General features: G+C 55.3%; 1 protein-coding gene across 1 annotated transcript; it reads right to left on the reverse strand.

Annotated features, from left to right (window-relative positions):
• Positions 1 to 4,929: 4,929 nt before the first annotated feature.
• Positions 4,930 to 10,181, reverse strand: NR4A2 (nuclear receptor subfamily 4 group A member 2). The gene is made up of 8 exons (XM_032190600.1): positions 10,124 to 10,181; positions 9,213 to 9,335; positions 8,079 to 8,944; positions 7,367 to 7,496; positions 7,127 to 7,290; positions 6,432 to 6,634; positions 5,856 to 6,034; positions 4,930 to 5,749 (listed from the first exon to the last, which is right to left on the reverse strand). The coding sequence occupies exons 3-8, from the start codon at positions 8,940 to 8,942 to the stop codon at positions 5,493 to 5,495; spliced, it is 1,797 nt and encodes a 598-aa protein (XP_032046491.1). The 5' UTR covers positions 8,943 to 8,944; positions 9,213 to 9,335; positions 10,124 to 10,181; the 3' UTR covers positions 4,930 to 5,492.
• Positions 10,182 to 20,916: the final 10,735 nt, after the last annotated feature.

Here is a 20,916-nt window from a genome sequence, read left to right on the forward strand (position 1 = left end):
TATTTTACAGCTGGATTACAGCTGCATTTTATTGTCTGTAATTCTGACTGGGTTATCAAAGTATGCCATGTAATTCACACGTGACATTAAAATGATAGAATAATTAAAATTTCAGATTGATGTCTCTGTAAAAAACTAAGTTGGCTAAGAAAAATTAGCTAAGTAATATTATTTATTATTTATTAACATGAACAAGCCCATATGCCTTTAATAAGATATGCAGCAAGCATTAAACACTATCTGAGCCAGTGCAGTAGAATGGATTCGTTCTATTAAAGCCATTACTTCCATCACCAGATCTGAAGCACTGCGATTTAGAGCATTAACCCAGCATACACATCAACAGCCACTGCCTACAGGAAAACAACTGCAATAACCACAACTGCTGCGAGGCAGAGGAACCAGGCTTCAGTCCCACCGAGGAAATTTACATTAGAAAGCTGTGTGTATCCACACAAAAGTTGTTCAGGTATCATTTCTATTAAATAGAAACATATATCTATATTAAACTCTATCTGCATCCCGACAACCACTTAATTGTTAAAGAGGAGTAAAATGGTGTGTAACCACAACACCTGCCTGTCACTGTGAAAGTTCTCCTGCCACAGAGAAGGTCCTCTCAAATTTACCAACGAGACTGGCTTTCATGCAGAATACTGGGTACAGATGCAGGTAAAAACTAAAAATAATCTAAGTATGAGGCCTACTCAACAAACGAATTGTGTACATTTATCCAAAATTTTCTGTAGCATCAGTCATTCAGTAGTTTGGCACACTCTCCATCTTGCAGAAAACATTGCATTGGAAAGTCAGGCAATCACAAGTCCTCAATTTCCAGATATATAATCACCTTGCTGAATTAAGTGCCGCTGTCTTGCTAGTACTGTAATAAGCCTAATATATTTATATTGCATCTACATTAAGTCCTAGTTATGCAGAAATCCCTTGCCTTCAGATTTTTACAAATCTGTATGCCAGACGTGCCTCTTTTGAAAGAGAACACAAATCACCTGTTTTGTCAAAATGAGCTCTTCTGGTTATAGTAGCATCACATTAAAATGCAATAATCCCATTATTTACCCAGACACATACTTTGAAATCAAAAACCAAAGCTTAAGTTTCTTTGCAGACGTAGCCTTCTGCCTCCCACCCACCAACCCACACGCCAGTGATGTGGCAGAGGCTACTATTTACTGCAAAAATTGGGGAGGGGGGAAGACAGGAGGAAATCAGAAAAACAGAGAAAGAGCACACCATATATAAAATGTCAAATATGTCAAAACATTCATGAATACCAACATCTCCCTCCGCACCATAGCCAGCTATAAAGGTTACTTAGGGCTAACGTTTCAGCAAGTGCAGATTATGCAGCAGTGGGTTTACTAATACATAAAAAATCACCTACAGGTGCGTCGGATGTGCTTTTATGTATGCAGCCAGAACAGGGATTTCTACCACTATAGAAAAGTCAGAAGGCTAAAATCACATAAAACGCGCATTTTCTAGCTTTGACTACCCTAGACATAAATTCCTGCTGGCTGTTCTCTATGCATGTGACATATGCAATGAGGATAATTAGGTAAAGGGCTAAGAAAGCAAGTGTTGCTGATTGCATTCCAAAACTAATAAAGCTCTGCGAGGGTGTCATGCCTACAGTAATTCATCTTTCCAATACTACGTTCAGAAAAGGCAGTTTCAGAATATGTCGCGACACTTTCTTGTCCCTAAGTCACCAATTGTGAATTCCATCAGAATAACTGCAGACGAGTACAGTTTTATGGAACGTGAAGCATAACACATGCGAGGCATACATTATACTATCCAGGCCCTCAGATAAATGAAGCTTAAATTAAATGTCAGAAGATGAATACAGTGTACTGTATTAGCAAACACCTGACCTGAATTCACCCCCAGTTTGTTTGTCAAGTTTGTAAACTCTAACATGTTTTGGAAAATTATACTTTAGCCCAGTCCTCTCACCTTTCCAGATTAGACACAGAAAGGTGTCCAGCACTGGAGAAGGTAAGAACAATGAGACGCTCCGCAGTGTGACTGAGCGGGCTTCACTGGAAACAGAAATAGGTCTTTTGGATAAATAAAGCGAGCAGGCTCCACTCATATGCATTGGTGCACTGAAGGAGTAGCTCCTAGAAGTCAGTGCAATTGTACGAGCAGCAAAGTTAGGTTCAAACCAACCCAGCGGCCTGACAACAAACTAGAAGAAAGGAAATGCTGAGGGAACAAAGCAAGACGGTTTTGTCTGCCTTCCCACGCAAGCCATGCAGAAAAGGCAGTAACAAATTTAATGATCAGCACGGAGCGAAAATAATTAATACAGTTACTAATCTGGAACACTCCGCATCTAAAAGTGAAATCTTTTACTAACAAATCCTACCGACACTGCCATTTCAGAATTCCTCCTTCAGCTCCGTACCCTGTGCTGAACTTCGCTCCCCTCGCCAAGCTGTTCCCCCGCTGTCCCCAAATCCTTCCCGGGAGCGCAGCGCAGCCCCCGCCGCCCTTCCCGGCCCGGGGGCGCCCAGCCCCGAGCAGCCCCTGCCCGTGGCCGTGCCCCCATCGCGGAGCCCGTTCCTCCCGGCCGCTGCCCGGCGCAGCATCGGGACCGCTGCTGCCCCTGCCCCGGTGCGTGGGGCTAAGCGGCTTAGGAAAGTTCCTGCAAAACCCCCTGGGAAAGTATTTAGCGAAAGCCTGAAGACCGATTTCGAACAGGTGGAGCCTTCGCTGAGGTGTTAAAGCCTCCGCGGCCCCGGCCCCTGCAGCCGGCCGGGCAGCGCCCCGCCGCCTCCGCCCCGACGGGACCCCCGCACCGGCAGCAGCCTGCCACGGGACTGGGATTCCTGCCCGTGGTTACCACGAACCCATTGCCCCTCGCCTAACCGAGCCGTGACATCCCTTCCCCGACAAACCCCACGGGTCCGTTTCATCGGTCACGCCAGCACCAAACAACGCCGGCGGTCCCGGCGCAGCACGGCTCGGCCCGGCACAGCACGGCACAGATCGGGTCGGGGCAGGGCACACCCGGGGCTGCCCGGGGCCGGGACGGGCTGGGGGCAACATCCCTGCACGGCGGGGGGCTGCGGGGCTCCGGGAGCGGGCTGCCAGCGGCGGGGAGGCAGCGGGGCCGGGCTGGGGCCGGCCGGGGGCACGGTGCCCACCTTGGTGGCCTCGAGCACGGCGGGGGGAGCCGCGAGCAGCCCCGTGGCTGACTCCGGGAGCCCCCAGCTCCCCGCCGATCCCGGGGCCGCTCCCCCGGCTGGGGCCGGTACCTGCGGGCGCTCTCCCCGGGCCGCCCCTGCCCGCTCCCGGAGCCCCGACGGCGCGGCCGCCTCTGCCCCGGGGCCGCCCGTCCCCGCCGGGCAGAGGCTCGGGGGCTGCTCGGGGCCGGGAGCCGCCGCCCCCCGACGGGCAAAGCGGGGCGGCCGCGGGGCCCCCGCCAGCGGCCGTGGCTCGACGGGGGCCCGGACCTGCCCCCTCCCGCTGCTCCTGCGGGGCCGGCACCGCGGCGGGCGGCTGCGGGGCGCATCTCGGAGGAGAGGTTTAGAAAAGGCTGCGGGGTGCGGCCCCGCGGGCACCTCTCGTTTCCCTGACGCAAGAGGCAGAAGTTTCCAAAATTCCCAGGCGGGCCCCCGGGGGTTTCATTTCCGCCTCCCCCCGGGGCCCGCCGCCCCCGGCCCCGCCGCCCCCCCCCCGCTCCGCGCCCCTCCGCAGCCCGCAGCGCCCCGGGGCCGACACCGCGGGGGCTGGGACGCGGCCGCCGCCCGCCCCCGGCGGTCCCCGAACCGCTCGGAAAGTTTCTAAGCACGAGCTGACCGCAGAGGATCCCTGCAAAGCCGGCTGCGAGAGGAGCTGCCCTCCGCCCCGAGCAGCTTCCCCACAGCCCGAGGCCGCCCCCCCGGCCCCGCGGAGCCGCCCGAGCAGAGGCGGGCGGGGAGCCCGAGGGGCCCCGTGCAGCACGGGCAGCCCTCGGCTCCTGCAGCGCAGGGACCTGCCGCGATAAAAATCCGCGAAAGGACCGACCTTTGAGTCTCGGGCGGTCCTCTCCGTCCTCCCGCAGCCGGCGAGCTCTGCCGCACGCGTTACTGAAATGAAACCGCCCCATCCATTCTCCTTTGCAGTTTAATACTACACTGTCAGAGTCTACTCTCCTTTATTTGCAATGGATGCTGGTGTTGGCGCTTCTCACTTAGACAGAAAGAAGACGAAATTCTATTCGTTTACATGTTTTATTGTTGTAAACATTAAAATTGTCTTTCTCAAAGAAAGAGTTATCAGGAAAAAAAAAAATCAGCGTTTCTAACTGTCATACACCATAGAAAAAAAGGCAGTGACTTGTATAATGTGCCATACTGGGAATATACAAAGAAAAATACTACAGAATATGGCAATATTAAAAATATTACTCGAACATAAAATAATATATTAACCGACAATTTTAGACATAAAAAAAAATAAATTCAAAGTGCTCAGTAATTTCCAGGGAGTTATGTATATTATAAGCACTCTGGAAACAGTCAAAAGCTGCTGCATGCAAGATTTGTTTAGCTTTAGACAACAAAATAATCAAGATATAAACTTCTTTTTTAATCAACATCAACAGTACATACAACACTTACAAACAAGGAATGTCGGACGGTGTTTACAAACACTATGTGTCCCTTTGTCGAGGATTTCGGGTTTTGTAATACTTGTGCCCACCTATTTTACAATTGAGAAAATGTTTGAAGCTTAGATAACTACCAGTCTTTATAAAAGCTAACAGACTACATAGTGTCTGAAATACTATTTATAGAATATAGACATTACTGAAATAGCAAGTGCCTATAACATTGTCACCCTAGAATCATCATGCCTTCCTTGTACGGAGTCATTTACTTTTCTTTCTCTTTATTCTCCTTTTATTTTATTTTATTTTTTTTTTTGCAAATGCTTTTAGATTTTCTCTGTAATTCTTTAGAATTGTTTCCCGTATTTATTCATAAATAGGCACAGAATAATTTTTTAAAAGCCAAACTGCATCTGATAAATTTACAAGCCTTTGCCTTCTTTAATGACATGCCACCCACAGAACATTTAGGTTTTGTATATATTACAGCTTTCTTTTACAGCAGAAAACTTTAGTCTTTAGGAGGGTGAGACTTGTGGGTCACCTTAATACTTTGTCACCGTTACGAGTCTTAGCTGCGCACCTGGCGTTGCCAGATAGGGTCATCTTTTTAATCAGAAGTCCTTAATAATAAATTCATTTATAAGCTGATAATAAAAAGTTTATACCATGGTATTTGTGTAGTCCATGATCTGCATCCATGATGCCCCAGAGCCAAAATGCCCCTTCACGTTCTGCCTGCAGGAAGTTAGCAACACTTTTTGGGATGGGAATCTGGCACCCAAAGGTGCTGCCTTGTGCCCAGATGAATTCCCCTTCAGACAGGTGAAGTTTCTTTTAAGTTCAGTGTAAGTGCATGGGAAGAGTCTTAAAAAGGTAAAGTGTCCAGAAAAAGTTTGTCGATTATTGCTGGTGGTGGCACCAAATCTTCCAGTTTCAGGTAGAAAATGCGCTGCAGCCCCTGCGTGCAAAGCGTGCGAAGTTCAGGGAGCTTCCCCAAGAGTTTGGACAAATAATTGGGGCGATTCAACCCCCCGTTATTAAAAGTCACATGGTCTTTGAGACAATTTACAATCTTGTTTTGAAGTTCTTCCACCCTCTTGGGTTCTTTAAGCCCATGCCTCTCTGCAAAAGACAAGGATGCAGGACATTACAGGTCTGACACTGCGGGGAAGGCAGGAGGGGAGAGGAGCTGCCTGGTGGCGCTGAGCGAAAAAGAGAGGGCACTGACCTGTCACCATAGCCAGGGCAGCGATGCAAGAGAACGCGGATATGTCGATGTTCATGTTTTGCAAGTTGGAGGAAAATTCAACAATGGAATCAATCCATTCCCCAAAGCCCCGGACGCACTGCAACCGGTGCAGGACCACCCCGTTGCAGAAGATAAGCTTGCCCTCCACGGGATTTGACCTGGAAGGAATATGACAACCCCAACATGAACAGATGAATGAGTAAAAGAAACAAATAGATAGAAAAAGAAAGGAAAGAAAAACATAAAGGCAAAGAGAAGAGAAAAAAGAGAAAGCAAAAGGAAGGGGGGAAAGGGAGAGATAAGAGAGGAAGCATGAGAGAGAAAGGTAAAAAATAAAGAAAAAAGAAATGGACACGTTTAAAAAAAAAAAGGAAAAGAAAGAAAAGGGAAGATGGGGGAGAAAAGCTAAACAACTAATTACTTGAGGAGCAATAAATGAAGGATTTAGGAGGCACCTAATTACCGAGGAGTTAATAAAACGCAGATCAGTGGACCTTGAAAGGATCTGATTTCATAATCGCCCAGAAGTTCCCCCCTCGGATTTTGGCCGCTTACCTGTAAGCCAGCCGCAGCACGAACAGCTCCAGGAAGGCGGATTCAAAGAGCAGGTCTTGGTCTGTTTTGGGAAGGTCGGTGAAGCCGGGAATTTTTTCTGCCCATCCTCGGATGATCTCCATGGAGCCGGTCAAGAGATCATAGAACTGCTGGATGTGCTGAGTGTCATCTCCGCTCATCTGGTAGTCAGGGTTAGCCTGGAACTGGAAATTCATTTTAAAAAGCACTTAATGAGGTTCTCCAAAGTATATAACCCGTGAAATTGCTAACCCCATTTCTAGTAGGGGAGCCAGGTTTTTATAACAATTAAACCTCTCTCTGACCAGTAAGGAAATTAGATGTTCCAGGGCAATTAATTCAATTAGGAACGGTGCTACGAGGTCGCTGCTTTAAATATGCAAATCGCCGTTTCCGTGCAGGCTGCAGCCAGGGCCGCCCCGCGCGGGGAGACGGCCGCGTCTCTGCGCAAAGCGAGCGGCAAGCCAGGGGCGGCGGCGGGGGCCGCGGGGAGCGGCGGCGGGGCCGGCCCGGCACGGCTCGGCCCGGCTCGGCTCGGATGGACCCGGCACGGCTCGGCCCGGCCCGGCTCCCGCCCGGCGCCCCGCGCACCCCGGCGGGCAGAGGCGCTGCCGGGCGGGGGCCGCTCCCCGGGCGGGCGCAGCGAGAGGTGGCTCCGCGAGCTCGGTCCAGCTTACCCTGGAATAGTCCAGGCTGGTCATAGCCGGGTTGGAGTCGACATGGGCTCTCACCAGCGCACTGATCAGACTCACCGGGGGAGAGGGGGGAGAGGGCTCCTGGGGGCTCTTCGGTTTGGATGGCAAGCGACCCCTCCGGCCTTTTAGGCTGTCTGTGCGAACCACTGCAAGAGAAGCGGTGCTCAGCCCCCAGCCGGGCTCGGCACGGCCCGGCACGGCAAGAGGGTCGCCGAGACTCACCCTCCTTGACCATGCCGACGGCGAGGCACTTCTGGAAGCGGCAGTACTGGCAGCGGTTCCGGCGGCGCTTGTCCACCGGGCAGTTCTTGTTGGCCAGGCACACGTACTTGGCGTTCTTCTGCACCGTGCGCTGCGGGACGGACCGGGGGGACGGGGACGGCGGCGTCAGCCTCGGGGCCGCAGGTGCCGCCGCCCCGCCGGGCTGCCCGGCCCCGCTCCCGGCCCCACGGCTGCTTTTTTCCCTATTCCTTTATTTCCTTCTCCTTTTTTTTTTTTTTCTCTTTTTTTTTTTTTTTTTTTTTCCAGGGCATTTAACGGGAGAAAATTGCTAGCGTTAACATCTGAGCTAACCCCGCAGCTCCTAGCAGTGTTTTATATGCCAAGAGAAGGGAAGGAGACGCTCAGTAAATACAAATCCGTGGGCATTCATATTATTTACATTCCTTGGAGACCTCCTCTATTTAAAATGATAAGATTATTCAATCAGGATGGCGAAATAAAGAGATCACTTAATTTGACCACAGGGAATTCTGTTCCACTCGGTTAGCTCACACACGGCTCCCTGTCCTGGCCAATCTCGCTCCAGCGGGCAGCAAAGCAACCCGCACCCTCAGCTCCCCGCGCCCCCAGGCTCCCCGCGCCCCCGGTCCCCCGCACCCTCGGCCCCTGCCACCCCCCGCCCTTAGCCCCCCGGTCCCCTGGCGCAGCTCACCTTGAAGAAGCCCTTGCAGCCCTCGCAGGTGCGCACGCCGTAGTGCTGGCAGGCGGCGTTGTCCCCGCAGACGGCGCAGAGCCCCTCGTTGGACGGGGAGCCCCGCGAGGGCGGCGAGGGCACCTGGCTGTCCAGCAGCTGGGGAGCGTGGCCCAGCTGCAGCCCGGGGAAGGCCATGGAGGGCTGCTTGCGGATGGGGTTGGGCACGGCGAAGGCCTGCCCGTCCACGCCGTGGTGCGCCCCGGCCGGCTCGGGGTTCATGGGCACGTGCAGGGGCCCGTCGAAGCGCATCTGGCAGCTGGAGACGGGCGTGCCGGGGGGAGACTGCTTGAAGGAGAAGAGCGAGAGGCGGGAGACGGGCGTCTTCCGCTGCTCGATCATGTGCGTGGTGGCCACGTAGTTGGGGTGGAAGTTGTGCAGGGAGCCGGGGTCGTCCCACATGGGGCCGTGCTGCACCTGGAAGCCGGGCGTGGAGGGGGTCGGGGGCGACGAGGGCTTGTAGTACACGGAGCCCGAGTGGGACATCATCTCCTCGGACTGGGGGGGCAGGTGGCCGTGCTGCTGGTAGCTGTGCATCTGAATGTCTTCCACCTTAATGGAGGACTGCTGTCCGGACAGGGGCATTTGGTACAAGCAAGGTGGCTTCACGTCGTAGCTTGTGTTGTAGTTGTCCATAAAGGTACTGAAGCTGGGGAGAGAAGTGGTGGCAGTGATTTCAGTGTTGGTGAGGTCCATGCTAAACTTGACAAACTCTGGAGTTAAGAAATCGGAGCTGTATTCTCCTGAAGAGTGGTAACTGTAGCTCTGGGAGGCTGGGCTGGCTCCTTGCGGCGAAGACCCATACTGAGCCTGAACACAGGGCATGGCTGGAAACGAAACAGGGCAACACAGGCTCAGCCCGGACCACTGCGCGCCTCGTGCCCGCGCCGCGGGCCGCCCGCCGCCCCCGCCCCGCGGAGCGCGCAGCCCGCCCGGCCGGGGGGAGCCGCGGGTGCCGGCGGCCCCGCTGCGCGCCCCCGGCCCGCCCCGACGGCGCGGACCCCGGATCCCCCCCCCCCGGGTCCCCCCGGTCCCGCTCGGCCGCGGGGCTCCCGCGGAGCGCGGCGGGCAGTGCCGGGCAGGGCGCTCACCAACCTTCAGCCGAGGGAGAGGCGTTTCCGAGGGAACTAAAGGCGGACAGCGTCGGAGTCCGGCGGGGAGCGAAGTTTCCGCGATTTTAGCAAACGGAGGCGGACTCCAGCCTGCCCGGTGCGCTCGCTGCAACACACACACGGGGCGCGCGGGTCAGGGCTGCGGGGGGCGGGCGGCGCTCGGCACCGGGCTCCGACGGCACGGCCCCGGCAGGAGCCCCCAGCCCCGCACAGCGCCGGGAACGGGCTCGGGCAGCGGCGGCCGCAGCCGGGGCTTCCTCGGGGCCCCGCCGAGACTTTCCCAGCGGGAGGAAAACTTTCCGGAGGCGGGCCGCCCGGCCGCTCTGCCGCTCCTGCCCTCCCGTTCTCCGGCGGAGAGCAGCCGCTGCGGTACCGCGAGGGGCAGCACCGCGGGGCGGGCGCGGAGCGGGGCCCGCGGCACCTTCCCGTGCCACCGCGGCGCCCCGGCGAGGCTCGCAGCCGCCGCCCGGGGAGGGCACGGCTGACAGCAAGCGCGGATTAATTCAAACCAGACGGGAGCCGCAGCCAGGCAGCCCGGGCTCTCCGCGTCACGCCGCCGGGACAGACGGGGGGACGCGCTCCCGGGGGCGGCCCGGCCCGGCCCCAGCGGGATCGGGGCTCTGCCGGGACACCGCGGAGCCCCCCGGGGCCGGCCCCGGCCGGGCGGGCGCCGGCCCCCGCGGCACGGTGCTCCCACGGGCGCTCCGCGGGCGGGACACGCGTGCGGGGCGCGGAGCCGCCGCCACCCCCGCGCCTCCCCCGGCCGCCCCCGACGGCGGCGGCTCCGCTCCGCGCCCCGTGCGCGGAATCCCCGCGGGCAGCGCCCGGGCGCGCGGGGCCCGTGCCGGCGGCGGGCGCGGGGCCGTGCGCGGGGCTGAGCGCCGCGGGACTCACCGGAGAGCGGAGACCTGCGCGGGCATCCAAGTGCCGGGCGGCGGTGGGCGCGGGGCGGGCGGCGCGGCGGGGCACGGCACGGCTCGGCACGGCTCGGCACGGCCGGGCACGGCGGGACTCGGCGCGGGGCAGCGGCGGCAGCGTCGCGCCGTGCGAGCGAGGCGGTCGGAGTGGCCCTTCCCCGCAATGTGCCTTTGTTTATGTGCGCTCCGCATCGCGAGCCAACATGCACCTAAAGTCCCCGAGCGTCAGCGCGCGTCAGCGCCTCCCGCCCAATCAGCCCGCCGCGGGGCCGGCCTCCCCGCTCCGTTGGCCAGCGCTCGCTTTGGTAAATTTCCGACGTGACATCACCGCCCGCCGCCGCTTAAGGTGGGCACGGCCGCTCGCGGCGCCCCGCGGGCCGCCCCCCGACGGCACGGGCTGCCCGCCCGCCGGGCGGCGCTCCCGGGGGCCGGGGGGGGGGGGGAGAGGGCGGCGCCCCCCGACGGTGCCACCCGCGCCGCTCCGGGCACCGCCCGCCCGCTCCGCCGCCTCCCCCCGACGGCCGCCGGCGGGGCCGGGCGCTGCGCGGGGCGCGCAGGGGGGGGCGCGGCCGTCGGGAGGCTCCGGGAGCGCGGCGCGGGGGGCGCCCGTCGGGGGCGGGAGGCGGGCGGGGTCCCCGGTGCGCCCCGTCGGGCCCGCGGCACCTTAAGCGGGGGCGGGGCTGTGGGCGGGGCTGTGGGCGGGGCTCATTTGCATGCGCGCGGCGGCGTCACCCGCCCGCGGCCGGGGGAAAAAGTGAGCGCGGGGCGGGGCGGGGCGGGGCGGCGCGTGACGCAGGGGGACGCCGCCATTGACGCAACCGCGCGGCGCGCCAAAAATAGCCCCGGAGGGGGGGGGGGCGCGGGGGTGTCCCGGGCCGCCCCGTCGGGGCTCCCCGGGCCGCGCCTGGCGGCCGCTCGCTGCCGTCCTGCCCCCGACCTCCCTCCTCATCCTCATCCTCCGCACCCTCCTTCTCCTCCCGCCGGGTCCCCGCTGCCCCAGGCCCGCAGCTCCCCCCCGGTGCTCCAGGGCGGCCCCCCCGGGGCAGGCAGGGGGCTGCTATCCCGTAATAGCGCAGGCACCCAGAGCCGTGTGTCCGTTCAGCAGCGCTTTATTGAGTGCCCTCGGTACAGGCCCCGCGCGCTACGCGTGCCCCGCGCTCCCCCACGTCCCCGCACCGCGGTGCCAGCAGGCGTCGGGGCTCGGTGCCCACCGTGCGCCCACTCCCCCCACGGAACCGGCACCCCCAGAGGGGTCAGTGGGGGCCGCAAAGGGCAGCAGTGCTCGGCGACTGGGCAGCGATGCGGGCAGGTGAGGCCCGTTCAGTCCAACAACAGCACCATGCTTGCCCCCAGCCCAGCACAGCCCGATCGTGCAGGTGGGTGCGATGGCACACCGCGATGGCACACCGCGATGGCACACCGCGATGGCACACCGCGATGGCACGGGGCTGCTCATCAGGAGGTGATGGGAGCAGCGAGGGTGCAGAAGCACGTGGCCACGCCAGGGCACCTCGGGGTCATCGCCGCCCTTCGTCAGGCTGCATCTCCTGCTGCAGTTCTGCCTGGAAAAAAGAAAGAGCTCGAGTGAGTCCAGCTCCCTCTCCACAGCTCGGGGAGGAGGCGAGTGGCTGTTACACCAGGTCCCGCTGCGGGGACTGGCAGGGGTTTTACAAAGAGCAGAAACCCGCTCCTTGTTCAGGAGACCCGAGTGTGCAAGAGCCCTGCTCTGAACTCTTTTTCCGAGGGCTGGGAGAGGTGCTGCCTGCACACACGGCCTGCCAGCACCACCCGGTACAGCTCAGGTTAGGACCCGGTGCACCTGAAGCAGCACAGCCCGGACACACAGCGCCAACGTTTCAGACACAAAATTCTTCCTTACATAAAGCTCTATGAAGCACTCACACAGGAATGGCTTATGCAAAACTACAATCATTCCCTCTCAGGTAAATCATCGTGCTCACGCTGGCGATGCTTCTCCCTTTGAGCTCAACCTACACAACCTCCGTGATGCCCCAGACCGACCGCTTCGCTCAGCGCGCATCCAGGAGGATCATTTGCTTGTGGTGATGCTCCTGCCCTGATAAGTGTCTGCCAAGGTGTGCCGGGAGGGAGCTGGGGTGGCACAACCGAGCCAAGAAGCCACAGGCTGCAGGAGCCCCCAGCCTGCTGCCCGCGGGGCCTGCGGGGGCCGGGTGCGGGCAGACAGGGCGCTCCCCCTGCCCGGCTGGGGGCCGGTGTCGGTGCCACCCCACGGTTAGTCCTGGCTGTAATTTCACCACGGTGAAGGAACCTCACTGCACAGACCCTTGCAGGGACAAGAAATACATCTAATTACCATATCCTTAGAATAGATGTAATATAAATTTCATTACTCACTTAAAAGTTCTAAAGTTAACAGCATAAACTTGAAGTTGAGTAATTAAGTAATCCTTATATAGACACTTATTAAAGTATTTATACATATTATCTTAAATCTACATCTATCATTTTGCCAATTAAAATTAGGACTTTAATTGCAATTAAGTAATTTAATTGCCAATTGAACAGCAAAATTGCTAAGTGACTAATTTTAATGCCTATTTTAATTACCAATCATGACTGGGGAGGGAGCTAATCAAGCGGTATCAGAGTAATGATGTGAAAAAAAACGGAGAACAAACATTCAAGACTACATGCTTTTAAAAAAGAACTCTAAATTAAATAAATGCAAACACAATTTTATACATGCGGCGAAATGCTGTATTTCGGTGTCTAAATACACGAGCACAAAGGACACATTTAATTAAAAGGAGCCGTCACTCTTCCCCTAAAGTACTGAAGCCGAAGCGCCCCGTGCTCCCTGTGCTACCTGGGGCTCCCTGAAACGCAGCCCCCTGCCCGAGTCCTGCGCAGGGCACAAGTAGCCAGGCTGAGCTGTCCTGGCAAAGCGATACTTGGGGAAAAATAAAATAAAGCAAGGCACAGAAGCAGCCCCAAAACACCTCTGATGGCTCCTGCAAGGAGAGGCGGTGGTGTTGCAGGCCAGGGGCACGTCTGCACCTCCAGGCCCCCGAGGGCTCCCCCAGGGCTGCAAGAGCCTGGTGCAGCAGGGTCCTGCCACACCACCCGCTGTCCCTTCCTGTCCTGCTGTCCAGCTCCCTCTGCCCCACGGGGAGTGCAGGCACACACGTGCACACACATGCACACGCAGGCACACGCGTGCAGAGATGTGCTGTCACCATTCCTGCTGCCCCCAGCAGTGGTTCCACAACAGGTGGATTGCGATCACTTCTGACATGCTAGGAAAGGGCCATAACCGAGCGTGCTGCAAAAATTAAAATCCCACGTTCCTGAAGGGCTTCGCCTAACTAACCACTAACGGGGTTTTTCAGCTTGCAGCTCATCAGAACTCCCGCAGAAGGGCCACACCGCAGCGCACCCCAGAGCCTGCATTTTGGGACACTCCTGACAGAGGCCTGGCTCAGCCACTGGCATTTCCAGCAGAAGCACAACATTCCTGTCTCTGCGGTGTGTGAGCACAGACAAGAGGCAAACTGACGAGGTCTAAGGGGAAGTTACGGTGCTTGTTTAAGATGAGGAAGGGCACGAAGCGACTTGTGGTTGCTGCACTCGTGCCTCTATCAGCAGAAGGAGCGCACTGGGTCAGTCCCAGTGACGAAGCTCTGGTTGCCCCGGCCGTGACAGCAGCAGAAGTAGCGGCCAGGCCCTGCTGGCAGCGCTGCAGCCGGAGCCAGCAGCCCGCACAGCAGCACACGGTCAGCGCTGCAGCGAGCACCAGCAGTGACCGCAAAGCACCATAAATCCCGTGAGGTGCCTACCCCAAAAGATGCATGAATGCATAAAGCGTGAGCTCTGTTATGTGTCTGGCAGTCCTGGGCTTTGCATCATTGCAGGGAGGGGTAATGCAGGAGGTGACCGCTCGTTCGGTACGTGGGCAGCTCCACCTGCAGCTCCTCTGCTCCTGCAGCTTCGCTCCTTCCCTCTGGAGGCTGTGGGGCAGCACTGGGGGCCTGTGGGCGTGGGGGCTGATCCTGTCCTCAGCAGCAAAGAGACCTGGTTCTGGCAGTGAGCGTGCCTCCCCCGCTGGCCAAACCACCTGCACCCCATCCCAGCCTGTTTTGGGAGAGGCACCGTGCTTCCCCTCAGCAGGGCAGGAGCTCAAGGCCCCCACAAGGTACCTGACATGGGCAGTGTGACGTGGGGCAGCGGCTGCTGTGCATTGTGCCAGAACACAGCTAGGGCCAACACCACTGCCCTGCGATGGGGCAGGTTTGTGGCAGGGCCCCCACAGCCGCCCCACACCTTGCTGCCTTTGGGTGCACAAACCCTACAGGCACTGGGATGTGCCCTACATGCACGGGGACAGTGGGATGGGCCCTGAGCACTCCCTGGGGAGCTTCCACGGCACAGGGCGAGGGGTCACAGGGCGAGCCCTGACGCCGGGGCGAATGCTCCAGGCTGTGTCCCACGGGCACCCCCCGATTTCCCTGCAGGTGCTGAAGGAGCGACTCCTCCTGCCTGCCCTCGGAGCACACCTGACACCGAGCTGGGCAGTGCCGGGCGCTACAAGGGTACCACGGGGCTACCACCGGGTACCACCGGGTACCACGGGGCCCCCCTGGCGCTCCCCCGGCGGCGCGGTGCCCCCGGCAGGGGCTGGTCCCGGCTCGGTGCCGCCGCGCACCGGCTGCCGGCCGGGCTGCGCTCGGGACACGGGGCCGGTGCTGGGCGCTGCGGGGGCTCCCGGCGCGTCCCCGTCCCGCCCGTGCCCGGCCCCGCCGCTGCACCGGGACGCGCCCGGTGCCGGCCCCGTTCCCCCCCCCGCGTCCCCGTCCCGCCGCTACCTGCCTGTGCCGCCGGGTCGGTGCGGGCCGGCTCCGGCTCCGGCTCCGGGTCGCGCTCCGGGTCCGGGTCCGTGTCCGGGTCCGTGCCCGGTGCCGGTTCCGTGCCCGGTGCCGCCGCCCCCGCCGCGCGTCAGCGGCCGCCGGGCGCCGCGCTCCGTGACGTCACGGCACGGCCCCGCGGGGGCGGTGACGTCACGCGGGGGCTGCCCGCGCCCCGCCCCGCCCGACGCCGCCGGCGGCCCCGGGACCGGCGGGGACCCCCCCGGGGCGCGCCGCGGGGACCCGGCCCCGCGTCCCGCACACGCGTGGGACGTGCCTGGGGGGGCGCGGGGACCGCAGAGCCTGGCTCCCGTAGCCCCGAACCGGGCGCAGGTCGCTGGAGCCCCCCCGGCAGCTCCCCGTGCCGCCGGCTCCCCCCCCCCGACGTGGGGCGCTTGGCCCCGGGCTGCGAGCCCCGGCTTGGCCCCTGAGAAATGACTCCACGAGCGGGCTGCCAGCCTCCGGGCCCCCGGGGAGGGAGGCACCTGGAGCATCTCACACGAGCAGAGGTCCCCCGGGACCCGTCCCCAGCGAGATGCTCCCTCGGGTGGGGTGGCTCCATGCGGCCCCGTTGTGGCAAGAGGGCTTCTCTCCACGGCTAACATCACCGACGGCAGCACCCCGCGGCGGGGCCTTGGTTGTGCTGTGTGCCATGATGTGAACATCAGTGTGAGCACCCTGCGCCTGCCTGCTCCCAGCTCGGCCCCTCGCTGCAGCTCGCCCTGCGGCCACAAACCAGCCCCGTGTGGGATGTAACACCTCGCGGGGGCCTGGTACCATGCGCGGTGCCATGCACACACAGGGCTGCGCGCCTCGAAGCCAGGGAAAAGCTGGAAAGAACGTCTGGTAGATGTGAACCTGCAAAACTCTTCGCCTGTGTGACTGTGGCTGTTATTAGAGGTAAATGGCAGGGAGAATAAGCCCATTAATGCAGACTGTTAATTGAAAACAGGACTTGTGGAGAGAATGTAGTTTGTAATTATGAACATAGTTATTAAAATATCATTTTGCTTTTTAAAACGCCTGACTCTAATACAGAGTACGAAGCAGTTGCATTTAAAGAAGTTAATTATTTCCAGAGCTTCAAAAAAGGAAGTCTAAGCTGAAAATGATTTACCAATTGTTAAGTCTGTTTTCTAATTATCAGTTTCACAAAGCTGCTGTGGAATACCAGTTTAAACTGATTTTTACTTCCACGAGGAAACGTATTACTTGTGTGCATGTTCTGGTCCCTCCCTGGTGGTTTGCTCTGGGTGTTTCTGTGGCACTGGGTCACACCTACAGGCCTTGCTTCACAGCAGCTCCTGGATAACACCGTAAGCAATAAGCACTGATTTGAGAAAGAATTATATTAAATAAAAATATTTGAACTGTAGTTTAACCTGCACGCAGAACGGAGGAAACACTGTTTGTTTTATCAGCTTTAACTAAATGGGATCCAGTTCTTCAAAAAAAAACCCAAAGATTAAAAATGAAGTAAAAATTGAATCCCATTAATATTCCTAGTGAATAAAAATGTGTTATTTTGTGGATGGCAGAGCTTTAATAGTAAAAGGTATTATAAAAAACCCGGATTGAATATTTACCAGATGTTCAATACAAAAGCCAACAAAATCAGCCCGTATCGATGCGATAAGCAGGAAGAAATATAATAGTTTCCAGATCGCAACATTCCGGTACAAGAAACCATTGGAAAAACAGGTCAATTCTTACATTAGTCAAATTCCTATTAAAATAGCCCATACTTTTCAGCAGGAAAATCTGCAGAAGTAGCCCTATTGACATATTGACACGAGACACAAACACATTGCTTTCTGGCTCACGGCAACCCAGCGCCCCGCAGAGCTCACCGAGCATGGAGCTGCTCAGACCTGGTGAAGTTGGGGTGGGCGAGCTGTGCACAACATTTTGTGGGATCGAAGCCTTCGTGACAATATCCCCCACTGCCACAGTCACTCAAGGTATTACTTGACTAAGGCTACACTGTGGTAGGACAAGATACAGGGAAGGGAACAAATCTGCTCTTGCAGAGGTAGGCTCTGGATAAGGCAGGGTTTAGGCAGGCTTTGGCACCCTTCTCTGACGTGTCACACACGGGGCAGAATCTGCGCTCTCTCACTGATGTAAAATCTGCACTGCTCTAAGTTGAATTAGCCTGGATCAGTAGCAGAGCAAGGCAGGGGACAATTTTCTGTTCCCAAGTCTCCGGGCTGTAAGGCTCAGATGTTTCTTTGGAGTCGATGACTTCAACATAAAGGGACGAGTACCAGCCCTGCTGTTCCACAAGAATCTAAAATTGCTTTATGAAGGCTTTTGAAGAAATAGTTCTAGTCCTCCCCACTTACTTAACATCACATAGTGGCTTTCTAAGAATCTATTCTCTGTGTTGTAAGAAGATCCTGTTTAACGCAGGCTGTTACTGTCTTGTGTGTCTAATTATTGTTCAGCCTTCTGCCAAGATGCTTTGACACTGCAAGCTCCCAGCAAACACGACTAGCGTGTGAGAAAATGCTTAGACCAGTGAAAACCTCTTTGATAAACCTGAACAATAAAGTATCTGCTAAAGTAGTAAATCTGCATGTCTGTTACACTGTCAAATATACAGGTTAACATCTGGAAAGAGAGTTCGGGGAATTTATTCAGGGGAAAACAGAGCAGGAATTAACTGCATATGCTGGTATATCAAAAAATGCAAACAAAACAAAACTCTTGACTCTGTCACACAACATCCTTCCTGGGATGGTCAATGCCACTGGGACAGAAGCAACCAGGAGAGAAGAAGGGTGGATTTTTGGGAGGAGAGTATGCAGGGATGCAGAGTAGTGGAAAGCAAAAAGGCAGGAGGGAATTACTGTTTTTAAAAGCCTTGTCGATATTTAGCAAGGTGGAAGGTGCAGATCTACCCACTTTCATTATCAATACCCCCATCAGCGACCAGAGCTTACTTTGATGAAGGAATCAGAGGAAAGCTGGAAAATACCTTCAGATCAAGGCGTGAGTCAAGTGTTGTTATTAATAGCACGCTTAATTCCAAGTGGCATCTAAATCAGGTAAGTCTGGGAAGGTAAAATGAAGGGGGAAAATTGCCGTAAGAGCCTCTGATTAATGAGTAAAATACAATTATCTATTCTCAATGAACAGGCAAAGTACTAAACATTATGACCAACATTTTTAGAGAGCTCCCTGGACACGGCTCTAGCCCAGCACAGCTGCACAGCGGTTGGGGAGTTGCAGCGTGACAGCCGGCCCCGAGCACGGCCCCACTGCACGCACAGCAGGCACCTCTGGGCTCTGCAACAGCCACGGTGCCCTGTGCAATGCAGAGGAAGCCCAGCAGCCTCACCTGGGGGTTTGTTCTGGTAACCAAAACCCTCAGGTTAAAGCATCCGGCGCTGCCAAAGCTCCAGTCTTTGCAGATATCCTCTACGTGCCTCAATCCTTTCTAAATCCCTTTATTTAGCTGATGCCTGAATTCCAAGGATGTAGGGTGAGATGGTATGGGTCAGGATCTTGCTCTTTTCAAATACTGCATGTTATTACTGCTTTATCTAAGTTAAGCTCTGAAGTGAAAACCATTCCTTACTCACTGAATTCGAGGCCTGAATTAGCATTGTTTCTGTTGCTCCTTCCTCGTTCTGACTAATCTTAGCATCGTACCCAATGGAAAGTTTAACTTCACGGTCCACTGGAGGAGTTACTGCAACAGATACTGGTTTGTCTTCCACGAGATTAACATGAGCCTTAGTGTGTGATATCCCTCTTAGGAATTTGTTCACTTCAGTAACAGCAATAAACTCCTGTCCTAGGGGTTTCTCAGTTACTCACGCTCCTGGCATCCATTGCCAGCGAGGCTTTCACTTTGCTCACTTTTTTGTTAACAAAAAAATCATGTTGTCCTCTGGTGTATGATGCTTTTCCAGCTATTTTTAGGTTCGTTTGCTGTACTACGGCTGCCTGGCAGCAGAAGCGTGGCAGGGTGTGATAGATGAGTTGTAGCTGCTGCTCTAAGACAGTACTGGTGTCAAGCTATTTGCACTAGTGCACAGGAATAAAGCGGTTATTCTGATCTTTTTTATATACTTAAACATTACTGAAACAAGATAAATGTAAAGCTTCCAGCTCAAGAGTAACCTAAAACCAGAAATAAAATCCAACTGTATCTTTTGCAAGGGCTACTAGCAGAAATTAGAAGAAATTAGCAAACTGTGGTCATTTAACTGAGGGCACAAAGGAAGATGCTTGCCAGGAAAGGTGTCTGAATTACCAAGGACAAGCAATGGTTTGGATTCTTAAACCATGCTTGAAGCAACTTGCCTCCAGCTAGCAGGAGAGCATAGACAAAACGGATGTCGGACAGAATTAATCAGTTTAACTTCTTTTGTCCACGCAGAAATCAAACCTTTTAGTGATATTCAGAGTCAGCATTATACATAGAGTAAATTGTTGGCTGTGGTAATCAGCAATGATGAACAAGTGTTATTAAGTGCATAAAAAGCACTTATTAATATGAGGCAGCATCTCCAGGTCAGTATGGTTGTATACACTTTGATAAGCTACACACCTCATCCTGTACTGTAATTTATTTATTTCCAAAATATTTGCTTTTTTTTTTTTTTTTCTCCTGAAAAAACGTGCATGTTTTATATTCCAGACGTAACCTGAAGAACAGGAATAACAGAGAAGCAGCAGACTCTCCTTGCGGAAGACAACGTAGCTCTGGAAGCTGAAATGCTCTGTAGTAACTTGAAGTAAGAGTTATGTTTGATTTAAGATGATGAGCTTGAGCCCTGCCTTCTTGTTGTGTAATTTCAGACAACCATAAAGGATCTGAGCTAATATTTGTAATGGCACTGTAGTTCAGATTGGGTTTATGCGCATGTCATCTGATACTTAGCACCAGAAGGTGATGGGTTTCAATAGAGACACATTTGTATTTCCAAAACTTTTCCAGGAACAACAAAGAGGATTTGTTCTGAGAGAGCTCAGAACGTCTCTTCCTTAAAAATGCGATACTTAGCAAGCAAGTGGAAATAAATATATATTTTTTTTCTTATGTATGTTTCTGCATGCTGGGGACTGAGTGAGAACTGCAGCCGTGGACTAAGGCTCACAGTGTTTAAGTCAATGCTTTAACAAATAACAATACCAGTGTACTTTTGCAGGATTGGGGTACAATATCTTACAGAGCATTGTAACCGGCCATTCTATTTACAAATATAAAATTTCCTGTCTGTCCTTGTGAGAATGCCATGCTGGTTTCCAAATCAGCTTCTGTCTTGGCCTCACAGATAGGACTGTAAATTAAAGCCCGTACAGAAAGCAGCAGCATTTAGCTGTCTGGGTGCTTCAGCTTTATAGTCTGTGTAAACCTGTATAATTGTGCTACGCTCTGTCTGTCTTCCTGAGCTTTACAACAACATTCCTATTTGCATCAAATCCTGGAACGTTAATTTTCATCTCTTATTACGCTGAAGAACAGTTGAGGTTCCTTTTATTAAGTCATCCAGACTTCCACCTGCTTCCTGAGGGCTAAATTTGGCTGAGAAAACCATTGTAACATTGTGTAATTAATTTGCCAGTCAAATAATTTCTTCAGGGCTATAATTTACTTATCCGTCTGCAACCCTAATGAATCTCCCAGTTCAGAGCTTTAATCCTGTTTTCTGCCTTTTTATCTCCTTTTTGACTTGAACTTTCATAATTCTCACTATTGAATGGGAATAACAAAAAGACAGCTAAATATTTAGATTCTGTAGTATGCATTGCATGCCTGGGAACTAATGAAACACTTCCCTGCTTTACTCCTCCAGTTCTGGCGGTCCACCACATCAAATAAGGGAGTTAACTCAATAAAAAGCGGAGATGTGAAAATACAGGAGAAAAAGTG

This window comes from Aythya fuligula, chromosome 6, assembly GCF_009819795.1.
Source record: "Aythya fuligula isolate bAytFul2 chromosome 6, bAytFul2.pri, whole genome shotgun sequence".
Taxonomy (NCBI): Eukaryota; Metazoa; Chordata; class Aves; order Anseriformes; family Anatidae; genus Aythya; species Aythya fuligula.

Excerpts from the sequence above, each read along its gene's own strand:
- NR4A2 (XM_032190600.1), bottom strand. The coding sequence starts at position 8,942 with ATGCCCTGTGTTCAGGCTCAGTATGGGTCTTCGCCGCAAGGAGCCAGC. Across the intron at positions 7,497-8,078 it reads GCTGCAAGGGCTTCTTCAAG|CGCACGGTGCAGAAGAACGC; the intron begins GTGAGCTGCGCC and ends TCCGTCCCGCAG. Across the intron at positions 7,291-7,366 it reads CGTCGGCATGGTCAAGGAGG|TGGTTCGCACAGACAGCCTA; the intron begins GTGAGTCTCGGC and ends CTTCTCTTGCAG.